The following is a 21,679-nucleotide window of genomic DNA, read 5'->3' as shown; positions in this document are numbered from 1 at the left end:
GCAGTGTGACACAAACATGGCCATGCCTTTCTCAGGGTTCTGCTTTGTTTCCAGCCAAGATGCCTGTTAGAAGCTTGCCTCTATCTTATTGTTATTACTAAATGACGAGTGAACACATTTATTTTCCAGATTCAAGGCCATTAGTTATTGGCAGCTATTGCTAACATTAGAGTGGCATTTTTGTGCATATAAATATAACAAGAGTTTACCAGGGCATTTCTCCAAAGCCACCATTAACAGATGGATACTCCAGATCTGGTGTTACTTTGCAGACCAGACCTGGAACAAGACTCTCTAGGAGTCTTGGAGCAAGACTTTACATGTTGAACTGAGTTTTCCCCAGCTAAGCCATTTTGCCCTAGTGAAGGACCCAATCCAGCTTGTCTAAACAAATACAATTTTCTATTGAGCTTCCTTCTGCTATCTTGCTTTCTTTGTCTTACCAGTTAGACTAAGAAGAGCAAAGCTAAAAAAACCCAAAGCATAGGAGAGCTGAAAGGAAAGGGTAAAGAGTTTGTTTTCTTCCCCATCCTTGTGTCAACATGAAAGACTGTTTGGGAATAGAGGAATGGTAAGAGTATCTGATGATATAAAGAAGCTGCTGAGCAGATGTCTGGCTGACTTGGTCTCCTGTGATTCACTGTCTTGCTTCAGATGAAGGATCTGCGTCATGAAAATGTGAATCCGTTCCTGGGCTTTTTCTCTGACTGTGGCCTCTTTGCCATAGTAACAGAGTACTGCTCTCGAGGAAGCCTGGAGGACTTACTGAGAAATGAAGATATGAAACTGGATTGGATGTTCAAGTCCTCTCTTCTGATGGATCTAATTAAAGTAAACCCATTGCTCATGCTGAGGCCTGACCTGCATGTGATTTTTGTATTCACATAGCTATTTCATCTAAGATTGTGGGATTTTTATAGTTATGCTGGGATAACCAATGTGAACGTAGTTATGCTGGTATACATGGGTCTTTAATAGAGATCTCTTACTCCTGTTCTGTTACTGTCTGAGAGAAACTCTATTTAGATAGTAAGACTACATCCACCTGTCAAGCTGGGAAGTGAAAACTATATATCAGGCTGGAACTGACTGCCTGGAACAATTAAATTGTTAACAAATACCGACTTTCCCAAGACCCTTTCTTGTCATACAATCAGAACAGCATTCATCACAGAACCAAACTGCAGTTATCCCTTGTCATGGGATGCCTACATGTATGGCCACTTCACAAGAGTGTCCATACACTTCAATCACATCCCGCGTGTTTTGATTCCATTATGGTGAACTGCCAGTCTGGGGACATGGGGGCAGGTGGCTTGCAGAGGGTGGACTTCCAGAACTATTCATACAAGCCATGACCCACCTCCTGCTCTTCCCCGAGCGAGTGGGATCAGGACATCCAGCCCTCAAAGGCTCTGTGGCCTCCCTTTGCTTAACATTTGAGCACCGTTTGTGTCTGTCTTCTTAAACTAGTCCAAAAAGTACAACCTCGGAGCGCAGTGAGTCCTAGGGCTACAAAGAAGGAGGCATCTGGCTCCTCCTAAAGATGCTAGTTCTTTTCACTGCTACTTCTGGCCGCCAGCTAGAGCTAAGTCAAATGCTTCTTTCTAATTGATTTCTGAACTTCCCTCTAATTTCTTGGGCTTATCAACACCTGTGTTGCGGTTTGGCACATTCTAGAGGATGGTGTCTGAACTGACTTCCATATTTGGCATGGGGTCAACACCATGTTTGGTGCCATTCAGGGTGAAAATCTGGTGTCTCTGAATGCTGGTGGTTAATATACTTTCTAAAGAACGGCATCATTCTTTTCTATATTTCACAGGGAATTAGGTATTTGCACCACCGAGATTTTGCCCATGGACGTCTCAAGTCTCGTAACTGTGTTGTGGATGGCCGGTTTGTGCTGAAGATCACTGATTATGGGTATAATGAGCTCTTAGAAACACAGAAATGCCCATACGTTCAGCCACCCCCAGAAGGTAGGTGCCATAAGAAAAGATCTGTGGGAAATATTTGTCCATGGTTTAAAGATGTTTGTCCTAATATAATTGTGGACCAGTGACCACATGAGGAACTATGGGCTCACAACATCTAGTTACCCATATGCAATGCACTGTTATAAGAAAGGATATGCAAAGTTTTTTTCAGACTTCCTGCAAGTGAAGTGAATAGCAGAGTGTCACAGTAACGGAAAGAGATTTTATTATAAGCGGAAACAAAGCTTAAGCTTGTCAGAGTTGGGGAAGGATTTAATTCTACCTCAAATTGATGCAACCCTGAATTTTTCTGATCAGTGGAATTGGTTTCACATCCTTAGCTCTGACCCTGTTTGTGATGATTTTGGTTAAGTTAAATGCAGAGAGCCATGTTTTCTAAAACTAATCCATCTGAAGCCCAAGATGATACAGGTGTCTTTGAAATACAGCCTCTACTTGCAGTTCCCTAAAAGCTGCCGCATGGAATTTCCACCATTTAGGGGCAACATCTGATGGGAAAAGATTTGGAGACTTTGGCTGGATTTGTTTCACCTGGTCATTGCCTTGGGGTTCCTCTGGTATCCCAGCTTATCCTTGAAACCTCATTTTGGGATGGCAACAGGGATTTGACGCTCACACATTTCCACAGTGTCCCAACTATGGCAGTTGCCAGAAGGCCTGGCTTCTCTCTCCTTACAAAAATTAGATATATTGCAGTACCTGGAACACTCCTTACTTCCATTACCCCGAATGCACAGTTAGCAGGCTAACAATATCTTGGTTTGAAGAAGATTCATTTCTTGATGTTTCGGGGCATGTTTTACAATTTTGTTTTTTATCACTTGAACTACTAGGATTATAAAGACTGATCGTACTTCAGACTGTCATAAGTTGCTATTATAAAAATTTCTTTAATCTGAGAAGAACTACATGAAAAATATTTATTAGTTGTTGCTTTGTAAAAGAGCAACAGCAGTAATAAGGAATACAGGTTTTAGGGCCACTATTTTGTGTGACTGGTGTCTTCAAACAAAATAGAAGTAAAAGCTCTTGACAGCAACGAGGTCTTATGTGAGCCCCAAAGTTCAGGGTTGGCATTACAATATGCAAAGTTTTGGTATAACAACATTAAAAAAAAAGTAGAGTGAAATTTGGAAAACTCAAATTTTTTGTCGTCATAGTTTAATATTTCTAACACATCACAAGAAACAAAAGGCCTAGTCCAGTAAAGAGTGAAGTATGTTTCAGCCTTTCCTCAAATGACTGAAACGAAGAGCCAGGAGGATCATTATAAATAGCAGTAGTCTGAGCCCAAGTGGAAGAAATGTAATGCTCGTGAATGTTTTAGAATTGCTCTGGACAGCTCCTGAGCTACTGAGGGACCCAGACATGCGCAGAAAAGGCACGTTCAAAGGAGACATTTACAGCTTTGCGATTATCCTACAAGAAGTGGTTGTTCGGGGTCCACCATACTGCACATCAGATCTCACAGCTGAAGGTAGGAAACTATTTTAGTTCATTTTTAAGACTCTATACACAGTGTTCATGGAAAGTTTGGTCAACTCCTTGAGTAAAATATTGGTATGAAAATGAGGTCCCAAACACACGACCTTTCTCAGTGAGAAAAAGCTGTTTTCAACAAAACATCCATAATGAGCTTCAAAATGTGCAGTTCTGATCTCAGCCTCTGTATGTGACTCATTCACTGCTGCCAATGGGATTGCAATTCTGCATCCCTCATGCCTCATTATATGCTGTGAGTCCTGAGTCCCAGATGATTTGTGTCTCTTGTGATGCTTCAGAGCTTGCCTGCAGCTAAGCTGCTGCAGTACACCCAGTCTTGCCCCAGAATTTTGACTTTTCATCTCAGTGTGGCGTGAAATCTGATGGCAGAATTTCCCACAGTTTGGAAATTCATTTGCTTCCCACCCATCAGCCCTTATTTGTATGTCATGACAGGGGTGAGGTTTTGGGGCTGGACTCTGTGCTGGTGGTGGCTTTTTCCTGTTTTTTCCATCTGTGTAGTCTGCATGCTCAGAGTCTTAGAGCATCTGTAGCATTTATGTGTGGGCAAAGCTGTCTGGGCCATTTCTGCTTGCTGAAATTATTTCTAAATGCTTCTGTGACTCAGTAAAGTAGGGTGGGTCTTTAGGGTGCAAGTGAAGTGATGTCTCCGTTTGTTATTTGTTAATTGTTATTTTTTCATTAATTACTTCCCCGTTTACAGAGGTTCACCCTCCTCAGCACAGATCAAAGTGGTACGTCATGACTCTGGTGACTTATACAGAAAGTGGCTTATATCCAAAATAGCAAATAGCTGAACTTCTTAGGAACAGCTCATGGTGCAACTCTCGTAAGATCAAACCATGTTGTGAATGCGCAGGAAAACCAAACACACTGCAATCAGGGTCAGGTCACAAACACTTTCTGGACAAGGAGGGGGTGAGAACAATAAAAAAAAAAAAAAAAGAGCTGATTTCAGTGAATGCCCGTTCACATTTCAGACTGGGCAGTTCCTGGGTGTGGTAAGGCCATTCAGTGTTTGCCGGTCCAGCACCTGCAACAATGGGACTCTGACCTTGCTGCTCTAACAATGGGATAACAATGATGATTATAATGTAACCAGCTCTGTAATTCGGACTTGGACCAGTGTGGATCCTTGTGTTTTGACCTCCCACCTAGCCCTTCCGGAGAACCTCCAGCAGATGTTAAATGTAGCGCACTCTAGTTTCCCGATCTGATAAAATGATGAATTTCTACTCATTGTTTCCTAATCCTCAAAGAGCTTTCACTCGTGGCATGAACTTTAAAACTGTCTGAGGAAGGCATTTTCCCTTGGCTGCCTCTGGAAATAATTGGGCCAGGTTCTTTGTTTAGTTCATTTGGTGGAGCCTGGTAGGATGGGCCAAGGAGAGCTTTAAAGTAAACTGTCAGCACTGAAAATCTTTGGGTACTCACAACAACAGCTGTGGAAATGCAGGCCTTGTGGTAGGAAACTGCCAGAAAGTTACTGCCCTGCACTATACAAGATAAAACCTTTGAAAAGAGACAATCAGATTTTTTTTTTTAAGCATGAAGATACACTTCTACCTTATATTTTTTTCAGTGACAAAGTTGGCTCCCCAGCCTTCTCTGCTCTCTGAAGGTGACTCTTCTTCTCAGTCAAAATTGCAGATATCCAGGCTTAAAAGCAACAACACCACCCCACCAAATCTTTGAAAACATCCCCAAAGTTTCAGTGCTCTGATATAAAACAAGCTCCCACAGAGCGTAACCTCAATGCAGCTGAGGAAGTGGCAACCTGTAATTTGGGATATGAAATGAAGTGCCGGGGCAGGGAAGAGGGAAATTTCATGTGGAGCTACAGCAAAAATGTCTCCTCCAAGATATATTTCATAAGAAATACTTAAACTGAAGTCAGTGCTCAGGTCAGAGCACTGCATTTTCAGCAGAGGAGACTTTGGTTGGTCAACAGCTCCAGCAAAGGAAAGAGAAGGTGCCAGGGACTTGCAGGTGCTGGAGGCTGGGCTGGTTCCCAAGCATCTTTAGCCATCCCTTCTGCTAGGCAGTCACTGTCCTGGCCCTGCTGCACGGTAAACTTCAGCCTGTCTTGGACTCATGTGTTGGGGTCAGACATCACAGTGCCCCATCCATGATTCAGCTGTCAAAGAAACCCGCAGCTCAGCTCCTTCGTCTGTTTTATCCAGAAACTGCAGGTACAAGGACTAACTTCTCAGGATCTGCAAGCCCAGGCCCAGTTCTTTATTAGTCTGCTTTCACCTCCAAGTAGGGAGTCACTTCCCAGATGTTGTTTTGAATCCATGCCTCCCCCTTAAAATATTTTCCACTGTTTCCATTCCCGGCAACCTCCTACATACTGGTTCCCATTTGACAAAGAAGGGTCAGTGGCTGGTATTCTTCCTGTCTGGGCATGGCCTTAACCCTCTCCTCTCTTAGAGGACCACAGATCCTAATATAGAGAGGCAGAGGCAATTTTATTAAACATAAACCTGCAGGCTCACACATCCCTCACACAAGCTTCTCCCATCCTGCCACGTTATTGCTCATAACTTTGCTCCCCAGGGATAAGAAGGCAAACGAATATCTCTTTCTTAATTCCTCTGAGACTCCTGGCAGACATGACAGCTGCAGTGGAGGAAAGCAGAACCCCTCCAAGTTCATTTGATGCAGTCGCGAATAACAGTCTGTGATGGCCAAGGGCATGAGCAAGGAAGAGGTGAAAAGGTCCACATCCTTTACCCTCAGCGAGAGCCCCCATTCGCAGTGTGTTCTGCATTCTCCTCTTTGTCACAGAAATTATAAAGAAAGTGAAGAAACCCCCTCCCCTGTGCCGCCCAAGCATAGCCCCTGAGATGGCCCCCATGGAGTGTATCCAGGTGATGAAGCAATGCTGGGGTGAAGCTCCTGAACGACGGCCCAGCTTTGAGGACATATTTCACAAGGTCAGTGGACAGAGCAGCAGGTGCAATCCCTTGTTCACACCTGGCAGCAAAGTGTTGAGGGTGGTGTCAGGAAATGGTTGGAGCAGGGGTCTCAGAGCTCTAGTTTTGCCACTGTCGTCGGCTCATTTTGCAGTCTGTGGTATCTAGATATCTGTCTTCACTGGCCAGCTCTAGCCTGGCTCTCATTCTGTGCTGAATGTGGACTTCAGTGGCACTACCACGCAAGGGTGTGATGCAGGACTGGTGTCCTCATGTCTGCAATGCACCTGCCCTGATGGTGTCATGGAGATCAAAAAGCTGCAAATTGTGATCGCACCTCCAGATCAAAATGTTGCTTGATCTTTTAAAGTCTGACAGAAAGACCTTTTTATTTCTTCTTAATAACATTGTCAGAGATTTGTAAAATCCCAAACTGACAGCAAACTGAATGAGGTTAAATGACCCTTGATGCCAAGGAATGGCTGACCAGACTAAGACTTTGGCCTGGAGAAGAGGCAGCTGAGGGCAGATATGAAAAACATCTATGAAATCATGAGTGCTATAGAGAAGGTGATTAGGGAACAAGAGTTTATCATTTCTTGTAATACAGGAACTAGGGACATCAAATTAAATGAGCAAAATGACTCAGAGGAAACAGAGGGAGATATTTCTTCACATGGTGCATATGTAAATTGCAGAACTTGTTGCCACAGGATGTTTCCAAGTGTTTAAAAGGCAATTAGACAAATTAATGAAAGGAAAATTCACCAAGGGCTGTTAAACACAAAGATACAACATTTGGCTTAGGAAACCTTTGAATTGCAAATTGGTGGAGGCTGGGAGCATATCCAAGGGAAATATGACTGTACATGAGCTCTCTTTCAACATCTTCCCTAGACATCTGTTACTGGCCACTCTCATGGACAGGAACTGGCAAAATAAACCCTTGGTCTGATCCAGGAATGCTGTTCCTATGTTCTTAAAAGGTCAAACTAGATAATCCAATTCTACCCTTCAATTCGATGCAACTATAATTAATTTTACATCCATGCAACTCCACTGCTGAGTCTAAGGCAGCATCTGAAGCCACGATTTGTCCAAATGGACCAGATGCTGAGCTTCAGCTCAAGAGGAGAGAGCATAACGCAACATGGAATCGGGGTGGGGGAGTGGCAGTACACATACATGCATGCATACAAAGGTGGCTTTAAGACCAATAAGACAAAAGCAGGTTGTAAATATTGCCTATTCCCTGCCCTGATATTTGCAGATCTAAATGCAAAGGGTTGCAGTTGAAAGGTTGGTCATAACCAATGAAGTTATCATGGGATAAACGAGGGTGCAAACCAGCAGCATGCTAAGACTTCCTCACAGTTCACATATGTGCTGTCATCCCATGGGAGGTGATGTTTGGCTTAACACTCAGTGAAAGGTCATAGAGGAGCAATATGCCCCCAAACAGTTTCTATAGTTAATGATGCAAGTTCACAAGCTAGTGTGCCTGTTTCTTTATTGTTTGAAGTTTTACCCTTGGCAAAGCCAGCCTTTAGTATTCTTCCTTTAAAATAAGTCTTTGCTTTTTGTTCCTTTACAAATTTGTAGTACTACAATGGTTTAATGAGATGGGGAAATAACTCTCCAGTTTGATTTTCCAGTTCAAAACCATCAACAAAGGCAAAAAGACCAATATCATTGACTCAATGCTCAGAATGCTTGAGGAATATTCAAGCAACTTGGAAGATTTAATCAGGGAGCGGACTGAAGAGCTAGAGATTGAAAAACAGAAGACAGAGAAACTCCTGTCACAAATGCTCCCCCCGTAAGTACTGGTACTTTAGATGGTAAAAAACCTTGTGTCACCATATAGCCAGATTGGACCAAAGAGTTCCCCAGAGCTGAGAAAGTTTGCAGACCAGACCTCCAATTTTTGTCAAGCACCTTCCAATCAAAGAAAGTAACTTTGCTTTCATTGGCAGTTCTTAGAGCCCTATAGACCCTTCTATTTATTGGAAGGTCTTTTGGGCATAGTAGGAGGAGAGTGTTTGAGCTCTTGGGTGTGCTAAGACAAGAGCCCTTGCCATGTCATCTTTCCTCACTTTGTCATTTCAGATCAGTGGCAGAAGCCCTCAAGACCGGTGGCACTGTGGAGCCAGAGTATTTTGACCAGGTCACCATCTATTTCAGCGACATCGTGGGCTTCACAACCATCTCCGCCCTCAGTGAACCCATCGAAGTAGTTGACCTCCTGAATGACCTTTACACTCTGTTTGATGCTGTCCTTGGCAACCACGATGTTTACAAGGTGAGAAGCACCTGGACATGGAGATCAAATCATCCCTGAGTCAAACATTCCTGCAGTTTTATTCCACTGCTCTTTCCCCAATTTTTCTTTTTTCTCCTTTCTTTTAATTTTTTTCTAATAATGTCATGGTGTTTGCCAGGTGGAGACAATTGGTGATGCTTACATGGTTGCCTCAGGACTCCCAAAACGAAATGGAAACAAACACGCTGCTGAAATAGCCAACATGTCCCTGGACATTCTCAGCTCAGTGGGAACCTTCAAGATGAGACACATGCCTGACACTCCCCTCAGGATACGGATAGGGCTGCACACAGGTAAGCAGCAGCACTCGCCCGTGCCTGAACATCAAAGAACTTCTTCACAATTGTCTTTCCAGCTTTGAACGCTTTCTCCCCACTCACCCCAGAACAAGCATCCCTAGATGATGCTTAAAAATCTTCCGTAGCAACAAGAGCATTAAAATGGAAGCACAAACTTCAAACACAAAAATGGCTCCGTATCATTAGGTGGAGAAACTGTGTATTCTGTCACAGTCAGAAGCTACATCAGACGCATTAGTCCCAAGGGTTAAGTTGTAAGGATAACTCTTTGATGTGCCACAAGATTTTCACTGGTGTCATATGGAGACACCCAGTGATGTCTTTGTAACTCTGTTCTGAAATAGAAAAACATAGGAAAACATTCATATAAAGTGAGACAATGAAGAGGCTGGGGAGATTTGCTACAGATAGGATATTACTAGAAGAATATATGGTGCAGCTATTAAAAAAAAAAAAAAAAGCATGTTATAAAGAAAGTAAATTATCTCTTTTCTTAAACCAGAAGTTAGAAGCTATTCAATGAACAATAGATTAGCAGGTTTAAAAAGAAAAGAGGAAGTTCTTTTTTTATGCAAAGCATAATTAAACTTCAGAGAAAAAAAAACAAAAACAAAAAAACCCAGTAAGACTGCAGTCATCATATAACTGAAAGTATGACTGGGATTTTAAATGGAGGAAGAGACATCTGCTGTTATCATAGAGTCAATATTTTTAGAAGACATATAAACCTTCATTATTTAAATCACAGTCATCCACTAATACGTTTTTCCCAGCTGTTCATTACTGGGCTTTTTGCATCTTCCTCTGAAGTACCAGGTATTGGCCATTGCTGGAAGAAGAAGAATGAATAAGATTATCCAGGAGTCTGATACACTATTACAGCTTTTTTTTTGTTTTTCTTTTTTTTTTTTTTGACTCCTACCGGCTAACTACTAATGCCCACTTTTTTACAGACTTGGCACTGCAGATGCTTTACAGAAGTCAGTGTCCTGGTCCCTATTGTATACTAGGGAAACAAAAGCAGAGAAAAGGCAATGTCTCACCCAGAAAGCCCCAAGAAGAGAGCTGTGACTTGAGCAGAGCTAAAATCAATACTTTATATCTCCTAGACCATATAATTTCTTTTTTGGGAATTATGTCTGAAAAGTCATGTCCCCACTGTTTTCTTTGCAATTTGAGGGTCTTAGCTGGTCCTTCACAGAAGTATGAAGCATAAAGGAGTGATTGCAGGAGCACTGTGAGTTTTACACTCTGGTAGCAATCAGACGAGAATAAGACCCTGACTTGTCTTCCCCAGAGCAGGAGTCTCTGGAGCACTGGCAGTACATTTTCAACACAGAAAGAGAAGAATTCGGTGTGCAACATCTGCTGCTGCCTGTTGATAGAGGTTTTGCAATGTGCCTTCCATACACCCAGCCAAAAATCTGTCCCTAGGTGAAGTGAACAGGGGGTTAGTTATGTTTTTTCTTCTTTTTATGAACTCTGGGTGTCTGGAAAGTGATTTTGCCATGAGCTGTTGTGCAGGGTGTGAGAGGAAGAGGGGAAACTGTTGGTGTTTTCTTTTTAAAGAACCAGAAGCCAGATCTTGTTTTGCACAGATCTGGCAACATTCTTCTGTCATGGGAGCAGGAAGAAATACGTGCTCCAAAGCAAACCAGCCTTCCAAGCAAGTGCCCTGAAAACAGAGTTTGATTAACCCTAAACCCCATTGCTCCTGAGGAAAGAAACCCTAAGGGGGAATCACCAGCATCATGAAGAAACACGTGGCGAGAGGAGGGCTTGGCTAACATTTTCGCCAGCTTGGAAAGACTGGAGAATGGGTGTGAACCATCATTTTTGTGGTCCCACTCCCTTCTGGAACCCGGTGCTGAAAAAAAACTCATGATCCCCTTCCTGCAAGTGCAGGAAATGCCACTGTGGCGTGGGCTGCCCCATCCCCATCCCTCCTGGGCTATCACGTCCACTTCCACCCCGACAGAGAGCTGGGACCTCCTGCTGGCCAGTGCTCATGGCCCGCTTGTGGCAGTGCATGGGTAAGACGAGGGGGACAAGAAGGTCAGTTGTCTGTTTTTCCACTTTTTTAAATGTGCTCTGGACTCTTGGCTGTCTTTTCTCGACTTGACTGCCGGTCCAGAGAAACTCAGCTGACTCAGCTACTTCCACGCTGGCCATATCTGGGCTGGAGCTGGATGGCGGGAGAGAGCAGCGGCAAGAAGATGAGCTTTTCCGTGGAGGCTTAGCTGGCCCTGTTTATCAGTCAGGCTCTCTGGCAGGCAGCCCCACGCTTCAGTCGAGCTTATTAACCTCCACAGCATCGCTGATGGCTCTTGCAGAGGTTTAGCCAGCACAGCTCATTAACTGACTCTGCAACCCCTGGCAAAAAGATATTTAAAAACAAACTAGAGACCTTGTATAATTAAACAACTAGGCCAAAACGTTCTCATTGCAGAGTGTCTGGTTTCCTCTGAAAGTTGTTACTATGGGAGATTTATCTCTGGAAGTTTTTTGTTAGTCCTTATTGAGGCTGTCTAGACAAGGGGGAACACACACAGGCAGCGAAGGCAGCAAGTGAATTAACTCTTGGACACATTCAACGAAGAGCAATCCTTTTGTCGTCCTTAGATGTTAAGGCTGGTTTTGAGCTGAATAATAACTTTCCGCAACTGAAAGACAAGCTAAGAAGCGATGCTCTAGAAAACCCTAAAAATCTTGCCTCTCTAAGGATGTGAGCTTCATGGAAATGACTGGATGATTGACCTGACTGATTAGGAAACTTAGATTTAGGCTTCCACACGGAGGTGTTTGCAGGAGTGTTAGGGACCTGTGCTCCCTGTGTAGTCAGTGGAGATCCGGCAGATATGGTAAGCAGACCCTGGAGAGCCATTTCAGCTGCGGGAGTCTGCTTTAAGGTGAGCTGAAAGTCTCTTATGGCTCCGTTGACTGCACTGACCTGGTCTCCAGTGGCTACAGTGGGAGCTCAGCTACCTGAATTTATGCTTCTTAAAACAGAATAAACTCCCTGTGCAGTGAGGGCTGTCTTTTTCAACAAGAACCATTTATTTGTGTCCTTACAGCACATAGCCCAGAAGGAGCTTTGATCCATACTGAGATTTCTGAGTGCTGCAGTCATGTTATTATCACAAAATAAAGCAAGCCTATGCTATATGAGCTAATGTTCTCTCAGAGAAAGCTCTTACTGAAGCATGCATTAAAAGGCTTCCAGTGAGACCCTTTATTTATGCATATGCCACACTGATGAGCACACATTAATGATCAGTTAGGTAAGCCTTAAGTCCTTGACCTAGGAGTATCAACAGTGCCTTTACAGCTGTGCTACAGAGGTGCCTATAGACTTCCCAAACCAGACCCTGCAAAAGCTTCCTTTAATGCTTAGTTCCTCTCCTGAAGAGCTTGAATCAAAATAGAGAGCATTAAAAAGGTGGGAATGAAATCAAAAGGGACTCAGCCTTGCAGTGACTTACCCAAAGTCGCAGAGTGCATTAGTGGCAGCAAAACCATTAAATGAGACTCTCCTGATCACCAGTGTTACCCACATGCTGTGTTCAGATCACATAAGCTGTTTAAGTCCTTGCAACACTCTTGGTATTGGTATGGTAGTCTTCCTCTTTTTTTCTTAAACTTTAAGCAAGTGATGCCTCATTGGGCAGGAGTTAAAACCGGTTTTACCTCTAGTTTGCATCCTCTATAAATTGGGTTAAAATAGTGCTACTTTGAGTTTCCAGAAATGATTTTTCAAGGGTTACAGCAAAAAGGAGCTATTGGAAAGTTCTCCATGTTTTTCAACTTTGCAAGAATGGTGTATTTCAAAGTGCTTTTTATTCAAATGAATAAATGGGTTAGATTGAGAGCTAAAATTCGTGTGCATATGTATGTGCCTTAATAGAGTTTCACTGGTTTTAAGATACATATGAAAACTCTGTGAAGAATCAGTTTTGTGACTAACGTTAAAATCATGGTAAAACTACCTGCTTTGTTACATTGTCATCAATACTCAGCAGCCAATGAGTAACTGATCACTTCTAAATTAGGCTACAATTATTAAAAAATATATATATACAACATTTTGTATTATCAAAAATCTTTTCTTATCTATAGTATACTTTCAAATACTGTTGATGATGTACTACATTCACATGTCTTGTAATCTTTCATGGGAAAAGATTTTCTAGAGATCAGCTTTGCTAAGTATTAACCCAGAATAATCATGAAATTGAAGAGCTACATACAGAGCCCCAAAAGACTTGTGACATAAAAGCATTCAATGAAAAATACAGAGAGGCCTGTCTTTTCTCTGCAGGAAGCCCCACCTCTCCTTACATTTCTGAAAGCACTCTGTTTTCTATTTTTTTCTTTTTTCTTTTTTTTTTTTTTTGCATTTATTTTGCAAGCCAGACTTTTTAATACGTAGGTGATGAAATTTAGCATCTCATCCTTCAGAACACAGTCCAAACATTCGCTGACCCGAGTGCCCCAGATGACAGTTGTTTGTGCTGTTTGGCTGTCACATTTTAAGTTCGAGCTCTGTGTGTGCGTGTTCGTGTAAATCTTGCATGCATACCTCTCCCTGAGAACTTGGCATGAGTTCTTTGGGAGCTACTTTGGAAGGGAGTGGGTCTTGACTAAAGAATGAGAGAGAGGAAAAATAAACAATATTTGGCCAGACAGGCAAGCTTATGATGTCTTCCTTTCCGAGGAGGGGACACAGGGTGGTCCAGTGTGCTGCCAGCATCTTTTGAGATCCAATGCTGACTTTAAACCTTATTTCACTGGGACATGGGGCATGTCACAGGATATGAACTTCAGTTTTCCCAGATGGAAAAGGAGGTCAGAACTGGCTGATTAAGATGAGATTTCAATAGTGCTTGAGCTTCTGATGACTGTGAACGAATTTCTCCCAGATGAGAGCCAACCAAAGTCTTTCCACATAAGACCTTTGTCTGTTAGGCATAAAACACCACTGTACAATCCAGAGCAACGTTTAATCTTCGGTGGCTTGTAGCAAGCAACAAAGCCAGTAACATCTTTAAAGATCCTTCTCCTGTATTCCGAAGTAGTTTTCGAATATCAGAGGAGTGGGTCAGATTTGCCTATCAGTGAACTCCTTGATTTGTGCAGTACCATTTGTTGGGTTATGCAGATGATGTCTCTTTCCAGGGCCTTGCGTGGCAGGCGTGGTAGGTCTTACCATGCCACGGTACTGCCTCTTCGGGGACACAGTGAACACGGCATCACGGATGGAGTCCACGGGCCTGCGTGAGTATCTGTAACAGTGCGTGGGGCTGGGTTACTAACAAACTTCTCCAGAAAGGCAAAGAACTGTGTGTCTTTAGTTACAAACATTGCAATGGAAGCAGCAGTGGTGAAAGGACAAGTCCAAAGATTGAAATTAAAAGCTGCCTGGGCAGCAGGCATCAGCTTTGCCCTCATAGGCCAGCCTTTAAGACAAGGAGGTCATTCAGTTTTGCTTCTCTTTTCCATGCAGTATCTCAAACAAACATTCAGTCTGGTCCTGCGATATGGGATCTGCAAACGGACTGACTCAGTGTGACTCACACTCTGCATGCCAATTACAATCCTCTGATTTGGATCCCATTAATCAAAATTAATGTGGATCTTGCCCTAGATTTCTCCTACACGGGGGCTGCTAGTTACATCATGCTCTCAGGCAGGTCAATGCAGAGGTTCCCTTGTTCCCGCACAGCATTATAATGTACCTACCTGTCACAGCTGGTATAAGGCAAGGGGTGAAACACATGTGGGCACTGCTTCCATCACGCTGTTGGAATCAGAGAGGGAAAAGCAGACCACAGACGACGGTGCACTGCAATGTGCAGGGCTTATTGGTGTAGTTTGTGATGGTTTCACTCATCAGCAATAGCAACCCTATGAGCAAATGGATCTGTAAACCATGGTGGCTGACCTGTGGATGACACAGCAGACAACTAGGGACAGCAGTGTCTTTAGTTGTCTTGCAAGATTTTCTAATTTTCTCATTTTTAATTTTTCTAAGACTTTCTAACCCATCTGTAAGAGCACTGGATGGTATTAGAGTTTAATCCTAAAACCTTGTCAACAAGAGAGTTTTGAATATGCTTTTGATGTTCAAGCCTTCAGTACAAGGAGATTTCTAAAGACAATATGTCTCTTATATTTTAATCCTTGCTCTTCTCTGGCCTCCTTCTTGACATTTCTAACAACTCTAAGAGATGGGCCAATATGTCTAGTTCACAAGCCACAGGAAGTCTGTGCTATTTAAAATTAAAATCTTGAGAACTTGTCAGGCCAGAAATATGTTGTAGTACATAGACCACATTGGAACTTTTTTCAATCTGTCATATAATTCTCACGTTTCTAGCTCCAGTGATTTTGATTAGATAAATTAGACTAACAATTAGACTAACCATTAATCAAGAAAAATTGTCTTTCTTGTGATTATAGCTGACTTTTTTTAGGAGGCATGTATTGAATTTAAAAAGCTGTGGAAAGCAGTAAATACTTTGATGGCAGGTTCCTAATGGCAAGACAGATGTTTGAAGATTCTCAAGTTTTAGATCCTTGAAAATGTGAAGTCCCACTGAAACTGGAAATACCAGGAGCACTGCAGATACAAAACCATCCTTTCATGTTAATAGAAATATAAATGGATACATAGTAATAGGAGAATTCTAGGTTATTTTCTCAGAAAATGTAGCTCAAAACAGTATGATCCTCCGCTGCATATCTGAACTGCTGTTCTTTCTGATCATTCTGCAAAAAATTTAATTGGTTCATCCCAGACCCTTCAAGGGGGAAGAAAATGAAAGTGTGATACATTTGAAAGATCTAGATACACAGCCACATTCTCATTATGTCCCTGAGCAAATTCCATCTCTCTCCTGTTTGTCTCAACACCTGGTTTTCAGATGACTGTTCATGGGAAGCAGGTCTGGACCAAGACATTTGGGTGCCTGGAGCAGGACTTTCGTTGGATGCTTCTCCTTTCTCTCACTCTCTAGTTAAGCTGTGGCAATAGATATTAAAAATGACATCCTTGATTCCAGCCAGCAATGTTGTTCAAACACTCTTCACTGTCTTTATTAAGAGCCTGACTTCCCATTCTCAGCACGTTACTCTATTTGGCATCCTTCTGCAGAAAATCCCCAGTGCAAATCTTCTCTCACCTTGCGCTTTTTACAGCTTTATCTGGGAGGATCCAATCAATCAATCGGCACTGTACTCTTCATAGAGGAGCACCACACAGCTACAACAGCTACGCTCCTGCATGCCTTGGAGCAGTTTTCTCCTTGCCAGTATGAAGCAGTGGGGAATTTGCTGCGTGTGTACAGTATAATAATCCAGCTGTTTTGCTTTCCACTCTCAGCTTACAGAATTCATGTCAGCCAAAATACAGTGGATACACTTCGGGCTCTAAACGAAGGCTATGAAATCACACCTAGGGGAAAAACAGAATTGAAGGTAAGAAGGCCAGGGCTGTGGGAAATGTTTCATAGGGAGCTTTCTTGCTTAAGGAATTTTAATATTAAGCTCTTGTTTGGCCTTCATTCACCACTCTTCCTTCCAATCCTTCCCAAACTGTCCCCATCCATTATTTGAATACATGAGGTAATTCTTGAAACACCATGGAAAAATCCATGGGATCAAACAGCCAGCTGTATGTGCTGGATCTAACAATTTATTCCTGGGTTAGAAGCAGAAAAAGGTCTTGAAAAGGTTGATAAGGAAAGGAAGGCATTCAGCAATGCCACCTTGATTTGAAACCCTCTGTTGTGAGTAGATTCCTGATGGAGTGGGTAAGTGAAAAGAAAAATGTCTTTTCCTGAGTGAATTTTTCTTTCCTGGTCTTTGTTTCTGAAGTTTTTCTGGGAGAGTTTATTTGAACCTTGGATCACAGATATAAGCACAGCTCTTTAATCAACTTTGGAGCTCCGTCCAAGAAGTTTTCAGGCCCTTGAAATCTGATTTCTCATGAAATGCCACCACTGCTTTGGCATTTAACTCTGCTCACTGCTGGGAAATCCTGTCAGAAGGAAGTCCCCTGGGATGGATTCTCAGCTAAGATAAATTAATAGCATCCACTGACGCTGGGGAAGATGCACCAATTCATCCCAGCTGAAATTTATACTTCTGCCAATTACTGCCCTGCAGACAGAGCTCTGCGTGACATTGAAGTCTGCCTATTTAGTAAAGCCCAGTTCTGTCACCATTTCTTTCAGTTTCAGACTGTCCTTGAGTTACTTGCAAACAACAGGGAGTCACTGATTACAATAGGATTGCTCACATGAGTCAGGCCTTGCTCAGGGAGGGTAAAGTGTCAGAATCAAGTCGTTAGTAGAATTTACCAGTCTCTCAGTGATTGTCAGAGAAATGTAAAATATTGGCAGAAAGAAAGAGGAATGCTGAGTGTATGAGGCAACTGTATTTATTATTCAGAAAGGGCTTGTTTTAACTCTTAAGACTGATAAATAACAACAGAAAGAGGAGATATACTTTAGAATAATGCATGGTTCCAAACCATGACTTTTTTTGAGGTATTGTATAATGACAGGGGATTCACAAAGTTATAAAGGACTTGGTTGAAAAGAGAAATACAGAGGCTAGGATTCATCTGATACAAAGTCGGTGTCTGCAATGTATGCATCTCCACCTGACTGAGTTGTCTATAGTCCCTGTTTAGTCAGTGAGAGCTGTAGGTACAGTTATAGCATCTTACTAAGGTGGGCATTCGAAACAGGTTGGAGGAATACAGCTAAAAGCTGACTGCTACCTTCTTTCCCTTGACTGCAAAGGGTACCTGGATGATTTGCTCAGATGAAGATATCCATACTATAGATGTTTAAATTTGGTTATACTAATTCTACTCAACATTCGCGTAACAGACAAAGCAGAGTGCACTGCCTCCTTCATAAGCCTCCCACTGTATGAATTGAGGACTTTTAATAACACAAGAGGATCTCTTAGCATTCAACATTTACCTATTTTTTTTCCAGCCACAAATATGACTGATATTTAGGACTCTATTTAGTCTACCTCTGGCAGAGGCTGCTACTTTTCACAATGTCCAAAGGCAGGGCAACACTAAATAATTCAAAGCACTGTTTCTCCCCTTGCACTGTCAATAGATAGAAGTAGGAGATTTGCTTCCCATAAACACCTATAGTAGGTGGTCTGAATATGGCCCCACATCTCTCAGCAGTCTGTCATCAAAAGTGGAATCATCTCACCTACTTTATATGTCTGCAGTGGAGATCTCTGCATCTGAGGGAGTCATTCCAAGTTTAGTTAATGGAAAGAAACCTTTAAAAAGTCAGTGAAGATAAATGCGCACTTTAGGTAATATTAGCCTTACTTATTTTCACTGTCCAGCTTATGTGAAGATGAATCACACCCCAGAAGTGTCTGTTTTCCTCCATTGGCCCCAAAAGGAGTCAAGGGTGATTGAATTCGATATGGATGTCTACATTTCATCAGATGCATCTCACCTTAAAAAGCTAAATTTATCAGTGTAAAAGAGGTGAAGCGGTTATTGTGATACTTAGTCTAGCAGTTGTAAAACCTCTCAATTAATGATGATGCCAAATAAGATGATTAGAGAACCTATAGTTTCTCATTTCTCCCTTCAGGTCAATGAGGGTCATTTGGCAGTATGACCAATGCCTCCTCTTTTAGGACAGCGAAACTCAAATCATCCCTGAAACATTGTAAAGGAGACACCAAAATTTCCAGCTTTGCTCTTTCTTGGAATGTATACTAAGACCTCAGAAACCCAGTGGTGAAGTTACATATCTAGCAGAGGGTGGTCAACAAGCTGCTTTTTATCTGAACTTTCTTTTTAATTTTAGGGTAAAGGAGTAGAAGACACATATTGGCTAGTTGGGAAAAAAGGTTTTCTAAAGCCCTTACCTAAACCTCCTGACATGAAGCCAGGGTAAGTGTGTCTTCATCACTGGTTCAATATATTCATTAAAAGGTCACTGTTGGATTTCACAGTTTGAATTGCTGTCTTTCCATGGTATCTGTTTGCAAATCCACATCATTTTTCTTAGGTGATGTATGTTTCTTCAGACATAGTACTGGGACTCAGAAGTGGCAAAACTGTTTCATCTTTTCTCCTTAAATACAGTTCCCAAGAAACTTACTGTTTCCTCCCCATAGTCCCTTGGAGATGGAACACTATGGAGTTCCCTCCTGAATCTCTTTCCTACTGTGTGTGCATGTGGGAGACACACAGATAGTGACACTTTTAGGCCTGTAGTGTCATCATCATATGGACGACACTCAGATTTTTCTCTCCTTCCCTCAAGCTCCTCCAGGGAACACCAGCCTCATTCACTGTATTAACCTGAATTTTCTCTGTAGTGTTGCTATCTGAACAGAACGAGAAGGAGATTCTGTGTTTTACACGTGGCACAGCTATATAATTAAAGACTTAATGATGTTGTCTGCACACAAGTGGAGATGAGCAAAGGTTGCACACACAAAATTCATTAAGCCATTTTGTAGCTTTGCAATGGATGGCTTTGCAAACTGAATATTCCTTGACGTAGTCTTTCAGCTGTCGTATGCTGTACGCCTGCAAAGGATGCTGGGGCCAGGACATAAAACACAGGAGTGGGATTTGTTTGACAACTCTGTTGTCGTGACCCCTATTAAAGCTAGTGAACCTTGATTCCGTTTATAGTCAAGAAACGGAAATACCCTCTCGTAGGATGTGATTAGACTGGCCTACTTAGACTTCTACATAAAGAGATGAATCTCTCTTAAAATATTCCTGTTTCATTGACTATAATGAGAACCTACAGTGACTAGCTCAGAGATAGATGTCTGACAGCAAACAGGGTCTGTGTTTACTTTGCCTCTGACTTTCTGAGTAATCTTGTTCTAACTTTTGCCTCATTTCCTCTTAGTAAAAAGAGGGTATTTACTGCCTTTTGTGGATAATGGTTAACTATACAGGAGTTTCATATATTCAGGAGCCCCCAGAGATTTTGTGTAACAGTATTTTGGGCAGTAATTTTCAAGGTATTTAAGTGTCAATCAGGGTGAAAGACAGAAGGCGTCTGGAAGGTAATTGTGAAAAACACATCACATTTCTTAGGCTTGGAGGCATTTATTGGTAATTTTGATGGAAAAGAGCTTTTATTGAGTAATGTGTGTTGATACCAATGATGTATTTGTTATGGGAAAAAAGAAACTTTGAGGAGCTTTGCCAGATTAGCAAGGTGAATTGGCTTGCCATGAACTCACGGAAGCACCAGTTCTGCTACCTTGAAAGTAGGCCCATATCACCCAGGTTTAACCATTTAAAAGCTGCATCTTGGGCCTCTATTGACTGTTGATGTTTCTTCTACAGTCCTCTAAGAGTTGGGGAGATCTGGCCCCCGGTAATGTTTGCCCTTCATTAATCAGATTTATAGGTCAGAGCTGTTTCTAAACATGGACTGCAAATGATAGAAAATACATCAGGCTTGGAGGTTAAATAGGAGAGGGCCTACCTTGTGCTGGCTTCCTATTGCCCCACATGCCCAGGATCAGGGGTTGCTGAGTGTCCTTGTGTAGCTTCAGAAGAGTCTACCAGTAATGTTGCAGAGAGGGAGGCGATCTTCTGTTCTTGCCCCAAGGCCCTGGCCTTGCTGGTTCTTTTGCAGTATTTCTGTCCCCACAGATCCTCACACAGCAGTTGAATGAATGAGAAAATAGTCACTGAAAAAATCAAACAGCTTTACGAAACCAAATCTGTCCTAGTGAAGGGCTCAAAATGAAAGTGGGACCCTGTAGAAATTAAAAGGGGAAAACAAGTAACTGCATCTTCAAGCAAAGCAAATATTTGGAGAACTCGCTTGTGCACAGACCTGCACTATTATCGGACTGATATCAGACAAGGTGTCCTGTTTTTTCAGACTTTTCTTGCTGGGTCAGTTTTATGCCAGTTTATGAGAGGCTGAAAATTGTTCCTCTGTTATGACCATTTTTTGCTCAATATTGTGGTCTCAGCCCACTGCCCGATATACTCCTGTGGGAATTTCCACATCTGTAGGCTTTTGAGCTGAGGAAGGAGGTTCTGAATGAACTCCTATTCATCTTTTCATCCTGTTCTGAAGCAACTCATCTTGTCTTTTCCTTAGGTCTTTACTTTACATGAATTCTGGTGAGATCTGTTCCCTCACATCTAGGGGGATCAGTGGGTAGCAGCAGATTTTCTCCTCCGGTTCGTAAGGTTGTGGGACAAATTCCTCATCACCTCATTCCTCATGCCTCACTGCAGCTAGCAGTCCTCCTCTGAGAGGTATGCTGGAGATTTTCAGCCCATAGCTTGGCTTTGTATCCAAACTCTTGACTTAGACTACCACAGGGAATTACTCTCATTAAGTATTAAACAGCAAGGAAAGGGGATTTGATTTAATGAAGAAAGTTTCAACTCCCAGGACAGGACATTCCCTTTACTTAAATGAGACCACTTAAGGTCTGTTTTTAACATAATTTGCTCAGCCCCCTGAGGGGCATTTTGCTTGAACATTTTCTCATTTACTCTGAGGAAATGTGAGAGCTTATTGCTCACAAAATGCTGGATGCACACAAGGCTGGATGTTGATATTTCCTGTGCTGCACGCTCTGAGG

At 42.3% G+C, this 21,679-nt stretch overlaps 1 protein-coding gene across 1 annotated transcript in view; it reads left to right on the top strand.

Annotated features, from left to right (window-relative positions):
* The window catches only part of GUCY2F (guanylate cyclase 2F, retinal), a 44,030-nt gene that overhangs the window by 16,959 nt on the left and 5,392 nt on the right, over nucleotides 1-21,679 (top strand). Inside the window, exons 8-17 of the mRNA XM_067289534.1 lie at nucleotides 655-831; nucleotides 1,826-1,982; nucleotides 3,328-3,477; nucleotides 6,294-6,442; nucleotides 8,077-8,240; nucleotides 8,531-8,723; nucleotides 8,863-9,037; nucleotides 14,219-14,317; nucleotides 16,425-16,519; nucleotides 18,904-18,989. Coding sequence (XP_067145635.1) covers nucleotides 655-831; nucleotides 1,826-1,982; nucleotides 3,328-3,477; nucleotides 6,294-6,442; nucleotides 8,077-8,240; nucleotides 8,531-8,723; nucleotides 8,863-9,037; nucleotides 14,219-14,317; nucleotides 16,425-16,519; nucleotides 18,904-18,989 — 1,445 coding nt within the window. The remainder of the gene's footprint in view (nucleotides 1-654; nucleotides 832-1,825; nucleotides 1,983-3,327; nucleotides 3,478-6,293; nucleotides 6,443-8,076; nucleotides 8,241-8,530; nucleotides 8,724-8,862; nucleotides 9,038-14,218; nucleotides 14,318-16,424; nucleotides 16,520-18,903; nucleotides 18,990-21,679) is intronic.

The sequence above is a fragment of the Apteryx mantelli genome, chromosome 1, assembly GCF_036417845.1.
Source record: "Apteryx mantelli isolate bAptMan1 chromosome 1, bAptMan1.hap1, whole genome shotgun sequence".
Classification (NCBI taxonomy): Eukaryota; Metazoa; Chordata; class Aves; order Apterygiformes; family Apterygidae; genus Apteryx; species Apteryx mantelli.
Note: the sequence above shows the minus strand (reverse complement) of the source record. Positions and strands in the feature narration are given on the sequence as shown.